Raw genomic sequence first — 21840 nt, forward strand, 5'->3', positions numbered from 1 at the left:
GATGCAGAGCAGATCCAGGCTGAGGATAATAGTCGGTCACATCAAAGGGTTCCACAAGGGCTTCCAGGCACCATCTGAGTACTGCAATGCACAGGGGGGGTCTAGCCATCTCGTGACCCGATTCCGATCTTTCTCAGAAGCACTTTTTCTGCCCAGTCAGTCACTACTATCACGGGACGGGCAATAATACCTGGCAACACAAGGTCGCCAGACGGTGCTGAATGAGGAAAGGACAGTTGGTCCGCCGAGCTGAAGGCCAAAATGGGAACAATCGATGAATGAAGCAGGTGGGGCCTCTCGGAAGGAGGCACCCTGTCAGGCACACATTGATCGAACCCAGGCAATCGGGGCACAACGTCTGGTACGCTCTGTGTTACGAGTCGCACCAGACTGTTTCGGTCACACACAATAAAGAGCGACAAATTCCATACCTCCCTGGAAATGAGGCGCAACGTCCGGTGTGCATGGATATTGGTCACATAAGACAATTCTGGCGGCACACAACGAAGAGATGCCCAGTCCGTACCTCCCTGAAACTGAAGCACAACGCCTGGTGCACATTGATACTGGTCGCATCAGGAGGTTCCAGTCACATACACAGGTGCAAGTTCAGCAATGGATCACTAGGTAGAATGAGGCACTATTACGGTTACGCTCCCAACTGGGCCGCAACCTGTGAATCGGCACAAAGCAATGAGATTTGGCTCAAAGTGGGAATAGATCTTTAAAAAAAAAAATAGAGATTACGAGGAGTTCTCCCCAGGCAGGGATGCGAGGGCTTTTTCATTCTGGAGGGCATCCGACTGGCGGTCAGCGGGGCATCTCTTCACTCTAGAGGGCATTATTCCTTTCCAAGACCTCAAAGCGGACTACAGGCTCCCAGAAACGGAGCGCTTCTGCTATTTCCAGCTCCGACACTGGCTACTCCACGCTGATGTCCATCCAGGCGTAGCTAGGAAACTCACTAATTTTGAGAAGTGGTTGCACACCAAGAATACCGATAAGGCGATGATCTCTGAAATTTACGACATGCTCAGAGGCGGGCCCCACGGCGGGTCAACGGAGGTGGGAGAGAGAATTGGGGAGAGACCTGACAAGTAAAGAATGGGCAGATATCTACTACCGAGCAAATCACACGGCGCGTAATATAGCCAGCAGGAAGTCGGCGGTTAAGGTGGTCATATATTGGCATCTGACCCTGGCCCGCTTGCATAGGGGGAACCCAGCGCGCAGTCCACTGTGCTGGCACGGCTGCAGAGAGGAGGGCACCCTAGTACATATATTATGGGACTGTAGAGAGGTACAGGCTTACTGGAAGGAAGTTTTAGACGATATCGACCGCCAATTCGATACTGAGATACCGCGCTTTCCTGTTTACGTGATCCTGGGGCTGCCCAACCCCATAACATACCCATTTAGATCCAAACGAGGTAGACTGATGGGGATAGCTCTGGGAGCAGCTACTCGAAACATCCTATCACACTAGGGCTCATCCACGACACCGACGCGGGTGGGGTGGCTACACAAACTATGGTATATCATAGGAATGGAACGCATACAGGCCTCCTTATCTAACACTATTTACAGACGCTTGGCAGCCATTGCTTTCTCTTCTGTCAACGGAGATGAACGAGATTACATGTCCTAAATATCTCTACCTTCTCCGTCTCACGAGCTTGGCTTCCACACCACACCCAACGGGAGGAGACTCATAATTCCCCCTTTCACACGATACCCTTTAGTACACCACAATGGCACACCAGTTCAGTCATGCTGCCGGAAAAGCATTGTGAACCAGATGAGACCTACTTATGATCCGATGTACAAAGGCCTGGTGTATATCTTTAATGCCTATTGTTTGTACACTTTGAATGCAAATGCCAATAAAACAAAGTTGAACCTAAAAAAATAAAAGATTGCTGCAACTGGCTATCAGACTTCCTGAGATAGTAATCAGGGCCAGAGAAAAGGCTGCCCCTACCTAGAAACTTACTCACACAAAAACAGCAGACCCACCTCTTGCCCATACCATTTACCAAATGGCAGCGCTCAGGAAGAACTGATCAACAGCCCTTCTCGAATAATTTCCACATTACATTTCCAAGGTTACCCTCTCTTCATTCTCCTTCACCTGAGTGCCTGGGGTTCCACCCTCCAGCCACAGGAACACATCCTATACATTGCCACTGTTTGGGGAAGCTGTATCCCGCAGCACCCAGTGTCAGGCTAAACCAGGGCCAACCAAAATGAATTCCGCTAGTCGCAGTACTCAGACTCCTACCATACACGCACTGCAACGTAACACAGACTCAACACACACAGAAGTCCTAAGTCGTTAGGAGAGCTTGGTTGGGCACCCTTCAAGTCACACTACAAGCTCTAAACCCAAGACAAAGCTTTCAGCACTCTAGTAATCGAGGACCTTGCTGACAATAATGATCTATCCGCAGACAGGAAAGAATATAGAAGAAAAACAGAAGTCCAGGGGACCTCATGACACTGAAATGTTTCAATGCAACATGCAGGCAGCCCACCATGCCAGCCAAAGTGCCAAATGAATACCATCAATGAAGCCACCAGCAGAAGAACATTCTTCAAGGCAATCAAGCACTGCATCAACCCCTTGTCGGAACCACTTACACCTCATTCCGTAGAAAAGTGCAACGCAGACATCTTCAGTGAAAAAATACCGAAGATCTGACAGCACATCCAGAGTGCCACGCCTGCTTCATCTTATTTGCCCGCCGTCTCCTGCAGAATCTTGCAATGGTCACTCTTCAAAGGCCTGCTCCGACAGGTCTCGCCAACATACACAACTCCCTCAATGCCACTTATGGAGATGATGTTTTACCATTGTCCTACGTCAAAGCGGTCTCTGGGGACACTCTCCCACCCCTGCACACAATTGTCAATGCCTCCCTCACACAACAAATATCCCCAGAAACTCTCTAGACAGGACAGATCCGCTCTCTCCTAAAAAGCCTAAACTAGACCCTGATGAGCTCACCAACAACCAGCCCATCGCTCACCTACCATACATCGGCAAGACCACTGAAAAAGAAGTCTGCGCTCAACTCCAAAATCACATGAATATTAACCATTTCCTGCATGACTACCAGTTTCTGAAAGACAGATTGCCAAAAACAAACAAAAATAGATGGTCTGGTACACGCAATCTTTTCTGAAGAAAGAGCAAGTGTTTCTTCCAGAAAAGAACGTCAGAACTGCTGTTCACTCCCTTCTAATCTTGCATTTGGATGGAGGTAACGCCCTACTGCATGGCCTCTCAGACTCCGTTCTGGTAACCCTTAAGGCCATTCTACACGTCACAGAATGCCTCATCCAGGGCCTGAAGAAATATGATTGAATCACCCTACCTTTGTGGCCATTTTCAAAACCAGCTGCACTGTTTACAAAGGCATTCATCCAACACACTTGCTTATCTTGCAGACAAGCTCACCATTGCTGCTTATTCCTAAAACACCCGCAACCAGGAAACGATCGGACTACAGGCTTAAGAGTGCTAATAAAACAAGGCAATAGGCAGTTTCCATCTATGCACCCAGGCTATGGAACAGCATCTCTTTATCAACCAGGGCCGCCCAACGCTGCTCTAATCTGGGAAAGACTCACCTCTGTAAGGAACACTGCATTATATTGTCTTAACATCCACAACGCAAAATACCTCTTCTACCATTCGTCGACTCTATGCTTGTCTTTGACCTTGTGCTGTGCTTCACTGCTGTTAGGCTGGGCACACACTATAGAAGTTGCACATACATACACCGCGCATTACCACAGCGAGGTTTAGGCCACTCCGTACATGCAGATCAGCGTGTTGGGCCAAACAAAAAGTCTGAACAGCAGTTTTGCATGCAGTCGGGTTCTAAAGTCAGGGAGATTCCAATCCAAACCCTCAATCCCACACTCACATTTCCCTGGGAGGGCATTCAGGCACTCTGCAGCCACAATGGCCAAATCAAAACCCCCTCATGTACATCGATTCACTGGGTACAGTTTGCATAGCTATCATCCTAAGAGATACATGTGATGGCAAGGAGAGGTGTCTGCATTACTAAAATACTAAGAAAAGCACGTGATGGTATGGAAGGATGCTTGCATGACTACTTCAGTGACAAAAGCATGCAACGTATAGAGGAGTGGGAACAGGGGTGGCTGCACAACAATGTACTTTCAAGATCAACACACATGTCAATGCAGGTGGGCAGGCCAGAGTGGGAGGGATGGCGTGGCACAGAAACAGGAGCCCATGTTCTCAGAGTGGGGGTGTGCATGAGATGCACAAGTCAATGGTGAATGGAGGTGCTGGTACTTGAATGGGCGGCACTCACCTCAGCTGTGTAGCAGAACAGGCGAGTTTCATATTCTTCGTTCATGGTGATAACGCCTCGAACATTCTCCTTTTCCACCAGCTGTAGCAGGAACGAAAAGGAAAAAAAACACAAATATTATCCAGCTCCTTTAGGATAACTTATGGGAAGTGCTCTACCATGACAAGGAGCGCGACAACCACCCTGGTCTTGACAGAAAGCAGAAGATGGCTATCATCTGCCATCATCGTCCCGATACAGAATGGGGGGACATCCAGCCCAGCCCCCCATTCAATCTAAACAAAGCAGCATGACATTCTCACATTCGACTTGAAAGCTTGCGACCGGGCCAAGGCTGGGAACCCTTAGGACTCGATCACGAGCTGGAAACTGATTTGGCCTTATACCCTGACTCTTGGGTGAATATCTTCGCACTATTACAACTACAGAGAAAATTGTGAATACACTAGTTGATAAATAAAGCCCTGATGAAGTTCCTAATGTGATAGGAACTAAACGCTTTGGCTGATTTTAACTCATTTATAAATAAAGAAGGATGATGGACTAAATTTGCTATTTCGATCTCATTTCTGGTGCACCTTCCATTTAAAGTATTTCATCATCTCTGGATTCCAGTGGCACTAAAAAACGGCAAGTGCCGGAAGTGGATGCACAGGACAATAAATTGAATGCAACAGGGATTGAGGTGCTGAACCCGTGGTCAGAGGTTGGTAATGTACTGTAATGTAACTTGGTACTTATAAAGCGCACGGCTACTCAGCAGAGTGTCCCGGCACTGGAAAAGACCACGTAACACACAGAGTGCACACAAGCAGACAGGCCAGGCTCTAATGTTGAAAGAGGCAGGTTTTGATCTTCTCCCCCTGGAAGCCAGGCGCATTATGACCCATGCTTTAGTGACCTCGAGGATAGACTACGGCAATGTGCTCTTGCTCGGAACCTCACAAAAAATTTTTAGGAGACTTCAAGTACTCCAAAATACAGCAGCACGTCTAGTCCTTAGACTTCCGAAAAGGTCAGCCTCTATGCCAGCCCTAGCCACTCTGCACTGGCTCCCCATAAAAAAGAGAGTCCTATTTAAAGCGCTTCTAACCTGCTATAGGATTATCTCTCACAAAGCTCCCTCTTATATGACAGATCTGGCTATTCCATACGAGCCTACTAGAATTCTCCGCTCGGGGGGAACTGGTCTGCTTAAAATTCCCCGCGTTAAGAAAGCCAGAATGGGCGGATGTTCCTTTCGTGTTATGGCTGCCAAAGAATGGAACTCTCTTCCCATGAATATCAGGCAAGCGGATTCAGAGCCCTTGTTTAGGAAACTTTTAAAAACTTATCTGTTTTCTTCCTAAACTACCCTATCTTGGCTCTGACTTTTCTCCACAGCGCGGGGACACGCCGAGATGGCGTCACCATGCGCTTTACAAGCTCCTTTATTATTATTATTATTTAGTTTCCGTCTAAAAGTGAAGAGATCCTGCACCTGTCTTTAAGGGAGGGGCAGCTTTGTGTATAAAAGCAGCAGGACAGTCTCACCATGCCCGGCACATGCAGCGTGCTGAGCTTGGTCTAGAGCACAGATGTAAACCCCGATAGTAAGAGGCCATGGAAAAAAGCGTGTTTTTCATCAAAGTTGTCATATATTGATTGAAGCCCACTTATTTCTCCACCACTACCAACAAACGCTTGAGGGACTCTGAGTTCCGTCTCTGTTTCATTGCCCTTCTATGGGAATATTATCTGTTCCTTGGTACTGCCCTCCCGCGTTTCAATGGGCTTCATTCTCTCCAATGGACTACCACTCGTTCACCTCAATGACGTCTCACTCCTTCCCATCTCTAGACTAGAGCCCTTCACATGGAATTTCTCTTGTTTCCAGGTCTTACCAAACCTTTCAATACAGTCTCACTCATGCATCATGAAAAGCTTCGGAAAATTCAATGGAGCCTTATCCTGGGGGCATGAATAGACTCCAATCTTCCAATGGAGACCGAGTTGTACACTGGATGGACACAAACACTTCACAAGAATCTAACTTTTCAATGGTGTTCCCAATGCACCATCACGAGAATCATACCATTCAATGGATCCCCCCATGCACCATCATAAGAATCATACCATTCAATGGAGTTCCCAATGCACCATCCCGAGAATCATACCTTTCAATGGATCCCCCCCATGCACCATCATAAGAATCATACCATTCAATGGATCCCCCCATGCACCATCACAAGAATCATACCATTCAATGGATCCCCCATGCACCATCACGAGAATCATACCATTCAATGGTGTTCCCAATGCACCATCATAAGAATCATACCTTTCAATGGATCCCCCCATGCACCATCACAAGAATCATACCTTTCAATGGATCCCCCATGCACCATCATAAGAATCATACCTTTCAATGGATCCCCCATGCACCATCATAAGAATCATACCATTCAATGGTGTTCCCAATGCACCATCCCGAGAATCATACCTTTCAATGGATCCCCCCCATGCACCATCATAAGAATCATACCATTCAATGGATCCCCCCAAGCACCATCATAAGAATCATACCATTCAATGGTGTTCCCAATGCACCATCACAAGAATCATACCTTTCAATAGATCCCCCCATGCACCATCATAAGAATCATACCATTCAATGGATCCCCCCATGCACCATCACAAGAATCATACCTTTCAATGGATCCCCCCATGCACCATCATAAGAATCATACCTTTCAATGGATCCCCCCATGCACCATCATAAGAATCATACCATTCAATGGTGTTCCCAATGCACCATCACGAGAATCATACCTTTCAATGGATCCCCCCATGCACCATCATAAGAATCATACCATTCAATGGATCCCCCCATGCACCATCATAAGAATCATACCATTCAATGGTGTTCCCAATGCACCATCCCGAGAATCATACCTTTCAATGGATCCCCCCATGCACCATCATAAGAATCATACCATTCAATGGTGTTCCCAATGCACCATCACGAGAATCATACCATTCAATGGATCCCCCCCATGCACCATCATAAGAATCATACCATTCAATGGATCCCCCCATGCACCGTCATAAGAATCATACCATTCAATGGTGTTCCCAATGCACCATCACAAGAATCATACCTTTCAATGGATCCCCCCATGCACCATCATAAGAATCATACCATTCAATGGATCCCCCCATGCACCGTCATAAGAATCATACCATTCAATGGTGTTCCCAATGCACCATCACAAGAATCATACCTTTCAATGGATCCCCACATGCACCGTCATAAGAATTATACCATTCAATGGTGTTCCCAATGCACCATCACAAGAATCATACCTTTCAATGGATCCCCCCATGCACCATCATAAGAATCATACCATTCAATGGTGTTCCCAATGCACCATCCCGAGAATCATACCTTTCAATGGATCCCCCCATGCACCATCATAAGAATCATTCCATTCAATGGTGTTCCCAATGCACCATCACGAGAATCATACCTTTCAATGGAGTCCTCCCACACACAATCACAAGAATCGTATCTTTCAATAGAGTTTCCCCACGCACCATCACGAGAATCGTACTATTCAATGGAGTCCCCCAAGCCCCATCATGAGAACATACCTTTCAATGGAGTCCAACCATGCACCACCTCAAGAATAGCATCATTCGATGGAGTCCCCCCCACAACACATCACGAGCATCGTACCATTCAATGGAGTCCCCTCACGCACGATCATGAGAATCGTACTACTCAATGGAGTCCCCCAATGACCTATCACAAGAACCATACCACTCAATGGAGTCCCCCCACGACCCATCAAGAGAACTGTACTGTTCATTGGAGTCCTCTAAAGCACCATCATGACAATTGTACCTTTAAATGAAATCCCCACGCAACATCACGAGAATCGTACCATTCAATGGAATCCTTCCACGCACCATCACATGAATCATACCATTCAATGGAGTCCCCCCATGCATCATCACGAAAAGCGAACCACTCAATGGAGTCCCCCCACGACATATCACAAGAACTGTACCACTCAAAGTCTCCCACGCATCATCACGAGAATCATACCATTCAATGGAGCCCCCCGACGCACCATCATGAGAATCATACCATTCAATGGAGTCACCCCCAGGCACCATCATGAGAATAGTGCCATTCATTGGAGTCCCCGCAACGCACCATCATCAGACTTGTTCCATTAAATGGAGTTACCTCATGCACTGTCACCAGAATCGTACCACTCAATCAAGTTCCTCACGTACCATTCAATGGAGTACCCCCACACACCATTACGAGAATTGTACCATTCAATGGAGTCCCACCATGCACCATCACGAGAATCATACCATTCAATGGAGTTCCCTCAATCACCATCACAAGGATTGTACTATTCAATTGAGTGCCGCAACGCACCATCATGGGAATCGTACCATTCAATGAAGTCCCTCCATACACCATCATTAGAATCATACCATTAAATGGAGAACCCCCACACACCATCACAAGAATTATCCCATTCGATGGCGTTCCCTCACGCACCATCTTGAGAACTGTACCATTCAAGAGTCCCACATGCACCATCGCGAGAATCACCCCAGGCATCATTTGAAGGAAGCTGGCTCTATATACTATACCAAAGTAAGGTATAGTGTGCAGAGAGCCCAGGGGATCCCCCAAAGTCTTACAGAGGTAAAAGTAAAGAATGCATTACTCACTATTTGTGGTAGTGTGGGCGAGCAGTAAGGCTTTATCAGAGGGTAGTGTTAAGCATTTATTGTACACACTCGGGCAAGAAATGAAGTCCCACACTCAAATGTTTAAATCACAAATATTTCTTTGTTGTATTTTATTTTTAGAACCAAGCAAGACTTGGTACAGGTAAGTAGAATTGTACTTTTCAAGACAGATTGATCAGCAAGCAAGCTGTATGAATAAGGACTTTAGTTACAGGTTTGTAAAATAGTTCAAATACAGTTGAAATTACTTTTAGATTACTTTTTAGAATACATTTTGGTAAACTTTTTCTACTCAGCCTGATATGCCTAGATATCACACTGGGGAATTTCCTAGATAAAAGGTAAGTAAAACAGTTTTCACAAAAACACATTCTTATGTTTTCATACAAGCACAAACAAACACAGAAGTTTTTCCAGAGGAAAACAGTCATTGCAATCCTATGGAGAAAAATGAGGTTATCAGTTTGCAGTTAAGTAAACGGTCTTGGGGGTTGAGTTTCTGGGGTTAGAAAAAGGGTTCCCCCAGGGTCAAGGATTCCCTCACAAAGCACCCTCAGTGGCACTAGGGGGGCCAGGTGCAGAGAGCTGAAGCCCAATGTTAAGCCATGGGGCCTTCAGTTGGAGGCTGCTCTTGAGCAAGCCATAGGGTTGAGGGAGCAAAGCTCCTAGGCTTAAGCTCGAGGCAAAGGGGGATCCATGACAGCACACAAGGTGCACCCACAGCTGCGGCAGGTGCACAGTGCTGGTTTGGCGTTGGGTGCCCTGTTTTCAATGGGAGTTGCCGGTTTTGGATTTTGGCTGAAGGCTCAGTCCAGGAAGTCTTCCAGGAGAAACCAACAGCTGGGCAGTTTAAGTTTGAGGGCTCAGAAATGTAGGTGCACCTCTGGTCCTCTTCTCCAGGGTGCAGGGCGCAGGGCTGCCTTTTCAGGTCAGATTTCACCTTACCAGGCCACTCTGGGTTGGGGGGGGGGGGGGAGGGATCTCCGTGCAAAGGCTGCAGGCGTCGTCGGGGAGTCCTGGAGGGGTCAACCCACGGTGGATTCAGACTCTGGAGCAATGGGGGACCCCGCTGGGACCGGTGGGCCACTCGGACCATAGGCGACGGGTGCAGTGGTGGTGCCAGGCATCGGGTTTCTTTGTCTTCAGCAAGCTCAGAGTCTTTTTGGGGAAAATGTTTTGAACAGAGCTGCTGTTCACAGGAGATCCTGTCTTTGTTATAGGCAGTCAGTCCTCCCAGGGGTTCTGGAGGTCGCTGGCTGCAGGACAAGGCGACTTTTGCTGCAGAATCTCTTGAAACTGCAGACGGGCCGGCAGGGCTGGGGACAAGTCAGTTCTACTCTACAGTCTCTTCTGCTGTGCGTCTTCTTTCGTCCTTCTTCGTAGGTTGCGGGAATAGGCCTTCTGGGTTCAGGGCTGCCCCCAAATACTGTATTTAGGGGGTGTTTTAGGAGTCTCGAGGTCAGTAGCCAGTGGGCTACTGACCTTAGGGTGACTACACCCTTGGTGTGCTCACCCCATGTGGGGGAGTGAGCTCAATCCCTAAACCTGATTGGAGAGTGCCTGCCATCTGCAAGATGGCTGGCACTGAAGAGTAGGCTTCATCTCGCCTCCTCCACCTGAGGGGTGGGGTTGGTAGAGGAGGGCACACCTTCTGGACTGTTCTAATTTTTCACACCTGTGTTACAGCCGAAAAGGAGGTGAGACAGGAAGAGGGCCTGCTCCTGATAGCAGAAGAAGCTGGAGGTCGCGTTGCAAAGGCGGCAGGCAAGGTCTTTGAAGCTCCCCTGCCACAGATGACTCTTCCTGACCTGGGGGAGGTGTAAACACCTCTGCCCAGGAAGGGCTTTGTTTATGGGCTCAGGGAGTGAAGGCTCCCACCCTAGGGATCCAGAAACATGTCTCATGGTGGCAGTCTGGTGTGTACCAGTTGGGAACCCACCGGAGGCTGGTCATTTTTCAGGGGGCATCATTAAGATGCCCACTGAGTGCATTTTTCATTAAATCCCACACTGGTATCAATATGGATTTATTATGCTTCGACGTTTGCTACCAAACTTCCCAGAACTCAGTAAAGCCATTATGGTGCTGTGGAGTTCGTAATGACAAACTCCCAGACCATATACTCTTTATGGCTTTACTGCACTTACAATGTCTAAGAAGGGACGTACACACTGTAGGGGTACAGGGCTCATGCAACTGTACCCTCACCACTGGGAGAGTGCACCCAGCTAGAGGGGTGTCTTACCTATACCATAAGCAGTGGGTTGTAGGAATGGGTTCCATGTCGACTCTTCACTTTTCTCTGCAACAAAACACTCAGCCTGCAACGGCAGTGTGTGTGTGTAAAGGTACAGGGCTTCTAAGGGTGGCACAATGTGCTGCAGCCCGTAGACGCCTTCCCTGATCACAGTGCCCTTGGTACCTACGGTACCTTTAACAAGGGACTTACATGTGGCCAGAGAGGTGCCAATTGGGTGTACAAAGGTACAGTTTTGGGAAAGAACACAGGCTCTAGGAACCTGATTGACAAGGAACTAGGGCACATTAAGTCAAAGTGCATCAGAATTCTGGCAAAATGGATTTGAGATCCTCAGGATCAGAGCAAGATGGCGGCTGCTTAGGACGCCGTTGTGCTCACCCTAAACAGCTCCGGTGATTACGGTGCTAAGAGATGGTTCATTAGAAAGATTGAAAAGACTGGCTGCATCCTCACCTACCTGTGTTGAATCGGCATGGGACGGATCTCTTGTGAAAGGATTTGCATTCTTCTGGGATTCTTTGCTCATTCAAGGAGAGTTTCGTGTGGGGCAGCGCTCCTGCTGCCAAGGCCGATCTGGGCCGGCCTCGGGCTCACATTACGGAGCAATTGTTGGGACTCTGCGATGCTGCCTCGCTCCAATAAACCGGCAAAAGAGGAGACAGTTTGGAGGGAAGTATTGCAGGTTGCCTCTTTAATGCGCTGAACCATAGATGAAAAAAAACAAAGGGTAACGACACTGACATTAAACTGAGGTCGAAGGCAGGAGCCCCAGCAGAAAAGACTGAAGGATATCTGGGTCAAAACCAGCATGCATACACAGGCGGATTCAAGACAGCCAGTAATTCCCTTAATCTTAAGCAGAGCTACGTGGCGTACTGGGCTCGTAGAGCTGGAAAAAGGAGGAAAGCAGACGCAGGTGGCTGACAAGAATGTGCCTGTGAGTCCCGAAAAGGTAGTGCCAGAGGATGGGGCTATATGCAGGTTATTGACATATATGTTGGAGGGGGTCTGGAGGTGGACTAGGGAAGATGAAAACAGTGCAAAAGGCCCGGTGATAGATGACACCGCACCCCTCTGTACAGTATGAAATCCTGACTGACCCAGGAATAGAAACTCATGCACAGCCAGTCCGGTCTATGGTCTCCCCTCTAAATATACCTGACCAACAGCTTAACTTACCACGAAGCTTTGACCTAAGTTATACAAACTCTCCAGATCAACTAACTGACGAGTCTGAAGGCTTGGTCGTAACTGAACACCTTTCTGACGAAGGCCTGGGCTTTGGAGGCACCGACAGTAGTACTTCTGAAGGAGTTAGACCCCCGAGTACACTGAAACGTCTCATTAAGAAGCAGAAAACAAGGAGTAGCTTCCCTAGTAAGGATACTGCCGTAAGGGACATTAGCATAACAGCTCCAGCTGCTTCTTCCCAATTGGATTTGGATTACTCTGCGACTCAACAGATGTATGAAGATGTGGGAGTTCAAAATGTTAAGCAGGCTAACATGGCTTCCCTAGAACCTCCTACTATGGATCTTATGTAAAATACTTCAAAGCAGGTGTGGGGGAAGCGAGAGTAGAAACTTGTAAGGCTCATTTAGAAACCAAGAAAATTCAGGGGAGAAATCTGTAAGGTGAACAGATTTTGGGCGGATATGTTGGAGAGAGTGTCCGCAACAGAAGCATTGACAGCTGCTATTGAGGAGACCACGTGTACATTACGAACACAAGCTGATGCTCATGATGCTCGGCTTGCAGATGTACACTGGAAATTAGAAGAATTCGAAAATCGCCAGAGGCGGAATAATCTCCACTTCTTGGGCATTTCCAAGAATGTCGAAGGAAATGATAGCAGGGCTTTTATTGTTAATCTGTTCAAAGGTCCTTTCCAAAACTTTCCAACTGGAATTGGGATAGGGAGATACAACGGGTGCATAGATTCCCACTGATGTTATAGACAACTGGGCAGGCGGGCCAGTTGGGGAGACCTAGAGCAATCTTAATTTTTTGAGGAAACTTTCTATTGCGACAAGCTGTTTTCGAAAAAGCCCGGTGTCAGGGTGTGCCCTGTATTCCCCATGAGAGCCCCCCCCCCCCCGACTCACCTCATTCAACATCCTCTTCTCCCTTTCAGCCCCCAGACATCGGAATCTCGGGTGCCGACATTAACGCGCCTGTACTCCTCGGACTCTGGCCCTTTAACAACGTGACCGCCTCGTCATCAGGAGACCCCCGCCCCCTCAGACGTTACAGGACCGGATTCGCCTGCTTGGAGGGCGTGGGAGCACAACGAGGAAGTGGAAGCGGACCCCTTTGAAACGCTGAGAGAAGAACGCGGAACCGAACACGACCGGAGAAGCCAGCGGAGATGTCCCCAGACGACAGACGTCATACCGAGGAGCCAGGAGGCCTGTCCCACGCTGCGCCCCGCCACGGACCCGGAGGTTCGTGGCTCCAGCAGGTACGTGAGCGCTTCCGCGGGTCGGGGCGGCGGGTGGTTGAGACCTCCGAGCACGAACACTGAAGCAAGTGGACGGCTCATCCGCTGCTTACAGACCTAAATCGAACCCCGGTGTTGGTTTCTGTCTACACTCACCGCCTGACCCCTATGGTGCTCCCTCATGTCCCTTCCCCACTTCACCCGATACTCGCCTGAGATTAAGGCTGTGTTTTCTTTGTTTTGTATTCTCCCTCGAGAGCCTGGAAAAACCGGTCAACGATCAGACCAGACCCAGGAGAGAAGGAGCTAATTCCCAGAAGAAACCTGACAACCAAACCACCGGGACAAGTGCTTTGTACTGGACTGCTCTCACATATAAGACTCAGGAGACCTCTTTACATTAAAAATACCTCTTGCATTGAACTCTCGGATCCCGTGCCTCATTTAACCTGCTACACCCGGCCAGATGCTAGACGTTCGTTTGATGGCCACACATTTTTTGTGAGACCCGACTTTTGCCATGCTGCAGTGAAAAGCAGGTGGCGCCTATGGCAGATGATTCCTCCATTACAAGGAGCCGGTTGCCAAGTCTTTATGCTTAATCCCGCCAGATTAAAGGGGGTCTACAATGGCAGAACCCGTTCGTTTACGTCAGAAATAAAAGCACAGGAATTTCTGGATGAGATCCTAGCCAGCCAAGATGGCCTTAAAGGGAGTATCACCGGCTAAACTCAGAAGGCTGGTTTGGATGTGCCTTCTGACTCTCTGGGATTAGTTAAAGGCTAGAGGATTTGTTAGAGGAATGTTCTCTCTCTTTGCCATTCCATTTTTAGGTCGAGCCAAGCAAAGCGCGCATGCGCTGCTCTATCGGAAGCTTCTTGTAAGCATTCCAAACTTTCCAAGAGTTCTTCGTGTGGGTATGCGAACTCCCACACATTCTATTGGCCTTTGCGTGTGGCTTTCAACAATGAAAGCCATCAAATGGCCAAAGGCGGGTGCATGTCCCACCTCTTTGTGTAAAGGTCACTACCACGGCGTTTTGCTCTTGGGAGCGAGTAGCGGCACGCAGGCTGGCAGCTGCATTCCTCCCTCGTCGTGGATCATGTTACTAATTAAACACAGCGCGGTCGCATTCACATTCGCGGTCCCGCTTGTTTTAATTACGCCACCGTGCTCTGTGAAAAGTGCAGTCACGTTCAGTGTTTGTGAGAGACATTAAAGCAGTGTTTAATTCCAACATTGCCAAGTTTAGTTAATTAAAGCCTACTGGTGACTTGCTTAGAGATCAATCTCTCAGGCTGTTATAGCGCACACATGAGAAGGCTAGGGAGATTGGGTTAAAACGGGCCTTTCTGCCTGCTCTCTGGACGAGGGCTGTCAAAAAGAAAGGGGGGTTGCCCTAATACTCCACAAGCACCTGGACACTCTACACGACAGGAAAAACACATATGTTTTGTTAATATATACGAATACACGCCAGTCGATACTCTAGGTTATGATCATATCATGTATATTTTAAAAGCACCAATTATTTGAATATATAAACAATAACATACTACGCACAAAGTGTTTTTAGTTATACATATATACATGTGACATACATAAAACACATATAAACAAATGGAAAGATTCCTTGATGCCCCAATGTCTTCAAAGGATTGCAAAGAAACACTTTCTTTTCATAAATCATGGTTTGTAACCCATAGTAAAGAGATAGCCCTTAATCCAGCACCAAGAGGCGCTAAATTAATATGGCGCCCTATACACTCTTATAAGGTACTGAGTTTTTTCTTTACTGCAATGTCTTATTTTATGAGAGCTTCTCTTTTTTATCAGGTCGACACGTTTCAGCCTTTTTCATCCGGGCCTCATCAGGACTCATGGCACAAAGGGACTGATGAATAACAGGGCGGCGCTCCTTTGTTAGTTTCGCGCAGACGCTCACTGTACTGGCCGGCAGATAACAAACTTCCCAAATATGCCAATGAAACCACATCCCATGCAAAAGTTTCTAAACAGGGGAATCGCACAAAAATGCTCCGTTACTTCGCCTTTCGAAAACAGTCATTCTAAACAGCAGAATCGAGCAAAAATGCTTCGTTGTCTCGCCGTTAAATAACAGTCATGACAATGGCCAGCCAGCTGTGCAGTTGATTTTTTCCATGCTGGAAGTTTGCTGCTCGAGTCTTGGTGTTCTCGAGATCCCACCACTGCCCTCAGGCAGTGCCGTTTAATCACTCCAAGACCTTGTATCTTCTGAGACAGGAGGAGGAGGACGACTACAACGTTCAACTTTTGGGATGTCTCTCTTCCCTGCCTCTTTTTGTAATGTCAGCCAACAATTGCATAACTGCCCCGATTTTAAATATTTGTTATTTGCAAGGTCGCCTGCCCGATAAGCTGTAGTCCGTGTGGTGCAGCACTCATAAGTTAAGGTTACAGTAAATGTTTCTTTAAAATCACTGAGACATTTCATATTTCATCTCTTATCCTTTAGACCCGCTGGCTCTCTTCCATTAACCTGTTTGAGGTTTGTTGTGACAGCGTTGGCAGATGTTCTAAAACTTTTTTCAAAGATTAAATAGAGTTGCATGAAGGGACTCTGGCGAGGCTTATTTTAAAGCTGTCGGTTTCCATGAAACCTGTTCGGCTTCATGAACGGGTCCCTGCTATCAGGCCACCTGTATTATTTGGAGCTTATCACCAGCCTTTATATCTCAGAGTTGTTCTTTGAGCGAGTCCAGTCCTATGAAGATCACACCAGCCTTTGTTCGTTTTTTTCCCCCCAATTTCATGCTCTGATGTAATAATAACACAATCCTATTTCTTTAGGTCAGCTATTAAATGAATTTAATCTTCACGACTGAACTAATATATTTGCGGGTCACTGGAATTATGCGGTGGGGAGGGCCACATTATGCGGTCTTCTTTCCCACTCCCTTGAACTCTTACTACTTCTTGATTACTGTCTGCTTCTCCCCCACCCTTGCTGTATACCTTGTCTACACCCTTACATGCTTCATTCTTTCCTTCGCCCTTGCACTATTTCTTCTTTCCCATGCATTGCACTCTTCCTAATCTCGTCCGCCCTTACACTCTTTCTTCCATCTCCTGCCTTTGCACACTTCCTTCTCTCACCCGCCCTTGCATTCTGCCTTCTCTACCCCGCCCTTGCACTCTTTCTTCTTTTCCCCCAACCTACGCTCTTTCCCCTCCCACCCCTGCACTTTTCTCCCTTCTCTTCTCTGTCCCACCCCTGCTCCGCTACCCATTTTCTCTTCTACCTCTCATCCCATCTCTATTCTACTCTCCTCTTTTCTCACCAAAACATTTTCTGTTCCTTTTTTACCTCTTTGCTGTAGCTCTTTTGCCCTTGCCTGTTGCCCTCTTTGGACGCAGCACAGGGTCCTGTAAGATGCTGCAGGGCTTCTGCACACATTGTGCCTCATGCAGTAATCTGGAGTTCCTGTGGCAGGCACAGTATTCTCCTCGCAGTACTAGTTGTATCCTGTGGACCTGGTTCCGTTGCGTGTGCACTGCCATCATTCATTGACTGTAACAGTGAAATGAGCACGTCTTAGAGGGAATGATCTTCTGTGATTCTGTTGTTGACACATTCGTTGAAGGTGGCCTGAGAAATGGATAGTGGCATTATCTGTATGCAACAACACCCAGGTATCTTCTTTCTCTGTGCCATCTCTCACATCGCTGTCTATATTTGCTGTAAATTTTGGGACCTAACAGTTTTGCAATCCCTTTTGCTTCCCCAACCCCGCGTCCTTCGTGTTACTTCCACCACCCCGGCCATCAATGTTGCTTCTGACCCCATTGCCCTCCTTGTTGCTTTTTCCCACTTGCGCCCCCGGTGCTGCTTCCACCCATGCCCTCCTGTTGTTTCCCAGACCCACTCAATAAAGCGAAACACTTTTGCACAGCTTTTTTTCTTTTTACTTAGATCCAACATTGGGGATGCCATTGTCAACGCTAATAGGGCGCAAAGGCGAGACTTATTGGCGTTGCCAATGCTTGTTCTTATTTTTCTTCTGGGTGTCTCTCTATCACCGGACTTTAGGGGGTGGGTATGGCACCTTAGTTGGAGCTATCATCAGGGTCTTGTACGACCCGCTGCTCCATTCTGGGTTTGGGCTGGAGGGTGGAGTCTGGCTGTCGGGGGCTGTGGAAGGTGGTGAGCGGAGTGTACAAGCAGACAAAGACATAAATGTGAGAAAACAAATGGAAGTAGAATTTCTTTGGGGGAAAAAAATTAAGCTTTTGGGCATACAAGTTGGACGATATGCCTAGGTCAGGCTTATTGTTTGGTTTGATTATTGTTTTTTTAAATGAGTAAACTCCGTATTGTATCCGTTAACATATGGGGGCTCAATGATAGCCGGAAAAGGCAAAGAGGAGCCTAAAGATTTTAGAACCTGATATATTATGCTTACAAGAAAGTCTTGCAAAAATGTAGAGAACCCGCCCCAAAGGGGTTGCTATTTTGTCAAAAAGGGTGGTATGTGATTTTCCTTGGTTTCGGTCAGATAGTTTGGGCCAATGGGTATTTACGAAATGTCGCTTTGGCTCATACTCTTTTACTATATGCGTCATATACGGCCCGGTATTAGATGATCCTACAATTTTTTATTGGTTATATAGCGAGTTGGCGCTCTGGCCTCTACCGCTACAGCGACTTTAATATTAATCTGCCTTGCAGTGGGGTTAGACAAGGGAGCAAGATCTATTATGGTAGGAAACCAAAAGTCTATAGGGCCTTCGCTGACTTGCTGAGTAGTCATGGGTTGGTCGATGTCTGGAGGGAGAATATGAAGGCAAACCCTGGGTTCACATTATTTTCTGCACCTCACAGGGTTCATGTCAGATTAGATTACTTTCTTGACTCAAAAAGTCTAGTGCCGAGTTCACATATATCGACGTTTCCCCGTGTTATGTCGGATCACAATCCCCTTGTACTCAAGATCAAAATGACCCCGCTTTCTAGAGTGGATCGTTCCTGGTCCTTCGAAAGGACACTTCTCTTAGATGCACAGTATGTAAATCATATCCAGGCAGGGATCCCGCAGTGTATGTCAGATAATTATGGCAGTGCCTCAATTAGAGTTATATGGGATACATTTAAGGCTTGCTGACGGGGCAAGACGTTGAGGTACAGTCTCGAGAGGCAGAAAAGAGAAACAAATGTGTTGGAGGAGCTATATGCAAACTTAGCCAGAGCTGAATTAAAATTGGTGGACAAGATCTTGACCGGTTGTGGATCCGACGTGGCTCTTCTGAAAATAGCAACCGTTAAAGCAAGGATTGTTGATATATCCGTAAAACATGCAGTAGATAAATATTTTGTTTGCCGGGAGAAATTTTATGAGTACAATGAGAAGGTGGGGCGTCTCTTGGATTTTAGAACAAGACAAACGGCTGTGGGGGGGAAGATTAGGGAAATAATGGACCCACTGTATGGTGTGAAATCTGACTGGGCTGATATAAGGTCTGCATTCAAGAGCTCTTACCAGCAACTTTACTCCATGGAGATAAACAAATCAACTAACATAATAGGAGAATATTTATCGGCTACCTGTGAAGAGGCCCCAGAGACAGATGACAGGCAGATGCTGGATCAGCCCATCTTGTTAGGAGAGATAGGACTGGCTATTAGCAATATAAAATCAGGGAACGCCACTGGCATGGATTTTATTCCCGGATAATTTTATAAAATCATTTCCGGTGTGCTTAAAGAGTATTTGGTTGAGTTGTTCCAGGAGATTCAAAAAGAGAATACCCCGCCTGATGGCTGGGCTACGGCTAAGATAGCTGTCTTCCAAAAGAAGAATAAACCACCCAAGGAACCCGGCTCATATCGGCCCATTACGCTTATTAACAGCGATTCTAAGATTTATCCAAACATTTGGCCCACACGCCTATCGGCAGTTATCAGCCGGCTTACGTCTCCTGTTCAGCATGGCTTGATCCTGGGGAAGGAAATGACTAATCACATCCGCCGAGTCATCACCCTCTTTGATGCGGCCAGAGTAGCACAAGATCCCATGGCATTTATTTTATTGGACGCTGAAAAAGCCACCGATATGGTCTCCTGCCATATTGCTTGGTAGTGAAGTCTAATAAGGGGATCGGACAGGGATTTATTAGATCAGTGAAAGCCCTGTATCATAACCCTAGAGCAAGGATTTGTCTAATGGGAGGCTTGTCAGAAGAAGTGGTTATAGAACAGGGTACTTAGCAGGGGTGCCCCTGCTCCCCTTTCTATTTGCGCTATATATTGATCCATGGATCAGGCAAATTCAACTAAATTTGGCTATCTTGCCAATTAAGTCGCTGGGGGGTGGGCAAAAATCTTGGCTTATGCCTATGATTTGGCTATTGTTACCCCAAAAACCAGTGGTGCCCTTTTGGAAATCGAAAAGAAAGCCAAGAAATGTGGGCAATTTGCTGGCAATTTGTTAAATCAGGAGAAAACCCAGATCATAATAAATGAAGAGAAGCTGCTTTCAGCTGTGCGGGTTACTGAAGAAGCATTATATTTGGGCATTATTATTAAGTCACAGGTCGGAAAGATTGTGGGTGGCTGCAGCCATTAGGGACTCTCTTTAGTACCTCAGGCCTTAGGTACTAGGAGTACCATTCACTAGGGACTTACAAAGCACAACACCCTGGAAGCCTGATGAGTGCCTCCGCTCCCTGCGTTTGCCCTGTCCGGCGACTGCTCCGGCGCTCTCCCTCCGGTGCAGAGCATCATCGTTGGAGCCCAGTGGGATTCCGGTAGGCTGTCCCCGCTCTGATTCACAGCGCCTGTTGATTGGCACTGCCCCCCCCCTACCCTGTGACGATCTGCCTCTTCGGCATGGGACGCTCTCCACCACCAATGCCACCCTGCCCTCTGGCTTAGCGGCAGATTGAGTCCAGCGGTGATCTCGCACAATCATCGTAGTTCTCCCCGGGAAGCGGGCCGAGGACAATCCACGTCCCCGCGAACTGGACCTTGGTTTGACACACTGGAGGAGTGACGTGTAGGACATTTGGACGCCCCACCAGTCTCAGAATTCACAGTTCTGGAGGCACTGCAGCTCATGGCCCGCTCGTTTTGGGAATCGGGAGGGCCCTTCCGCCATTTTTGGGATCTCCCACCACCTTTCCCATACCTGCTACCTCACCATTCGATTCACCCTCACAAGATGGCCACTTCAGAGCTAGAAACAAACAAAAGACCCAATCACAAGTAAAATCATCTGAAACTAAAGAAGGACCATGGCTCTACTTCCACATTAATTCATCTGTAATCAAAGAAGGACTATGGCCCTACCTCAAGAACCAAAAATGGAACGGCCATCTTTGAACGACCTTAAGAAATCACTGATCCTGTAATAGGGAGCAGACTCCCCTACATCTTCCCTCACTAAATCCTCAGAAACCATGACTGTAATCCAATTTTCTACTTTCTCCCCGAACTGAATTTGTAGGCAATCAACCCGCCCCTTACACGGACTATAGCTCCCCTCTAATTTGTGTGAGATACCTGACCCATCCTGATATGGTCCAAACTTTCTGGACCCCCCCACCCCCTCAAAACCTTCATAAATGATGCCCCACAAAGGACAGACACCCAGGCTGTCCCGCTCTCCACTCCCATCACTTCCTCAAAATAAAGAATAATAAATTCCCATCTAGACACTCGTCTCTCGAGTATCTCTACTCATAGTCTGTCTCCACACAACCCCCCTAGTGAGAAAGAGGTCTAGAAATACACACCAATGCCGCCAGACAACAACCAATCCCTGCACCCCCAAAGATCACATTAACCTGAAACCCCACGGCCCACACTCTTTCTCCATCACCCCCCAACCTTTCAGTCAACGCCAACAAACTATTTAAGCACAGATTACTTAAGCAACTCCCTGAAACACTTATAGCAGACCTCAACCACAACACCTCGAAATGAAAAACTAAAACAAATCTCATTTTTACATCATTGACCAGGCTAAGTGGAAAAAGAACATAACAAATCA

General features: G+C 47.3%; 1 protein-coding gene across 1 annotated transcript in view; it reads right to left on the reverse strand.

Moving 5' to 3' along the window:
* The window catches only part of PTPMT1 (protein tyrosine phosphatase mitochondrial 1), a 38223-nt gene that overhangs the window by 6698 nt on the left and 9685 nt on the right, over positions 1 to 21840 (reverse strand). The window contains exon 2 of the mRNA XM_085646532.1: positions 4353 to 4433. Within this exon, the coding sequence (XP_085502658.1) occupies positions 4353 to 4433 (81 nt within the window). The remainder of the gene's footprint in view (positions 1 to 4352; positions 4434 to 21840) is intronic.

The sequence above is a fragment of the Triturus cristatus genome, chromosome 3_1 (assembly GCF_964204655.1).
Source record: "Triturus cristatus chromosome 3_1, aTriCri1.1, whole genome shotgun sequence".
Taxonomy (NCBI): domain Eukaryota; kingdom Metazoa; phylum Chordata; class Amphibia; order Caudata; family Salamandridae; genus Triturus; species Triturus cristatus.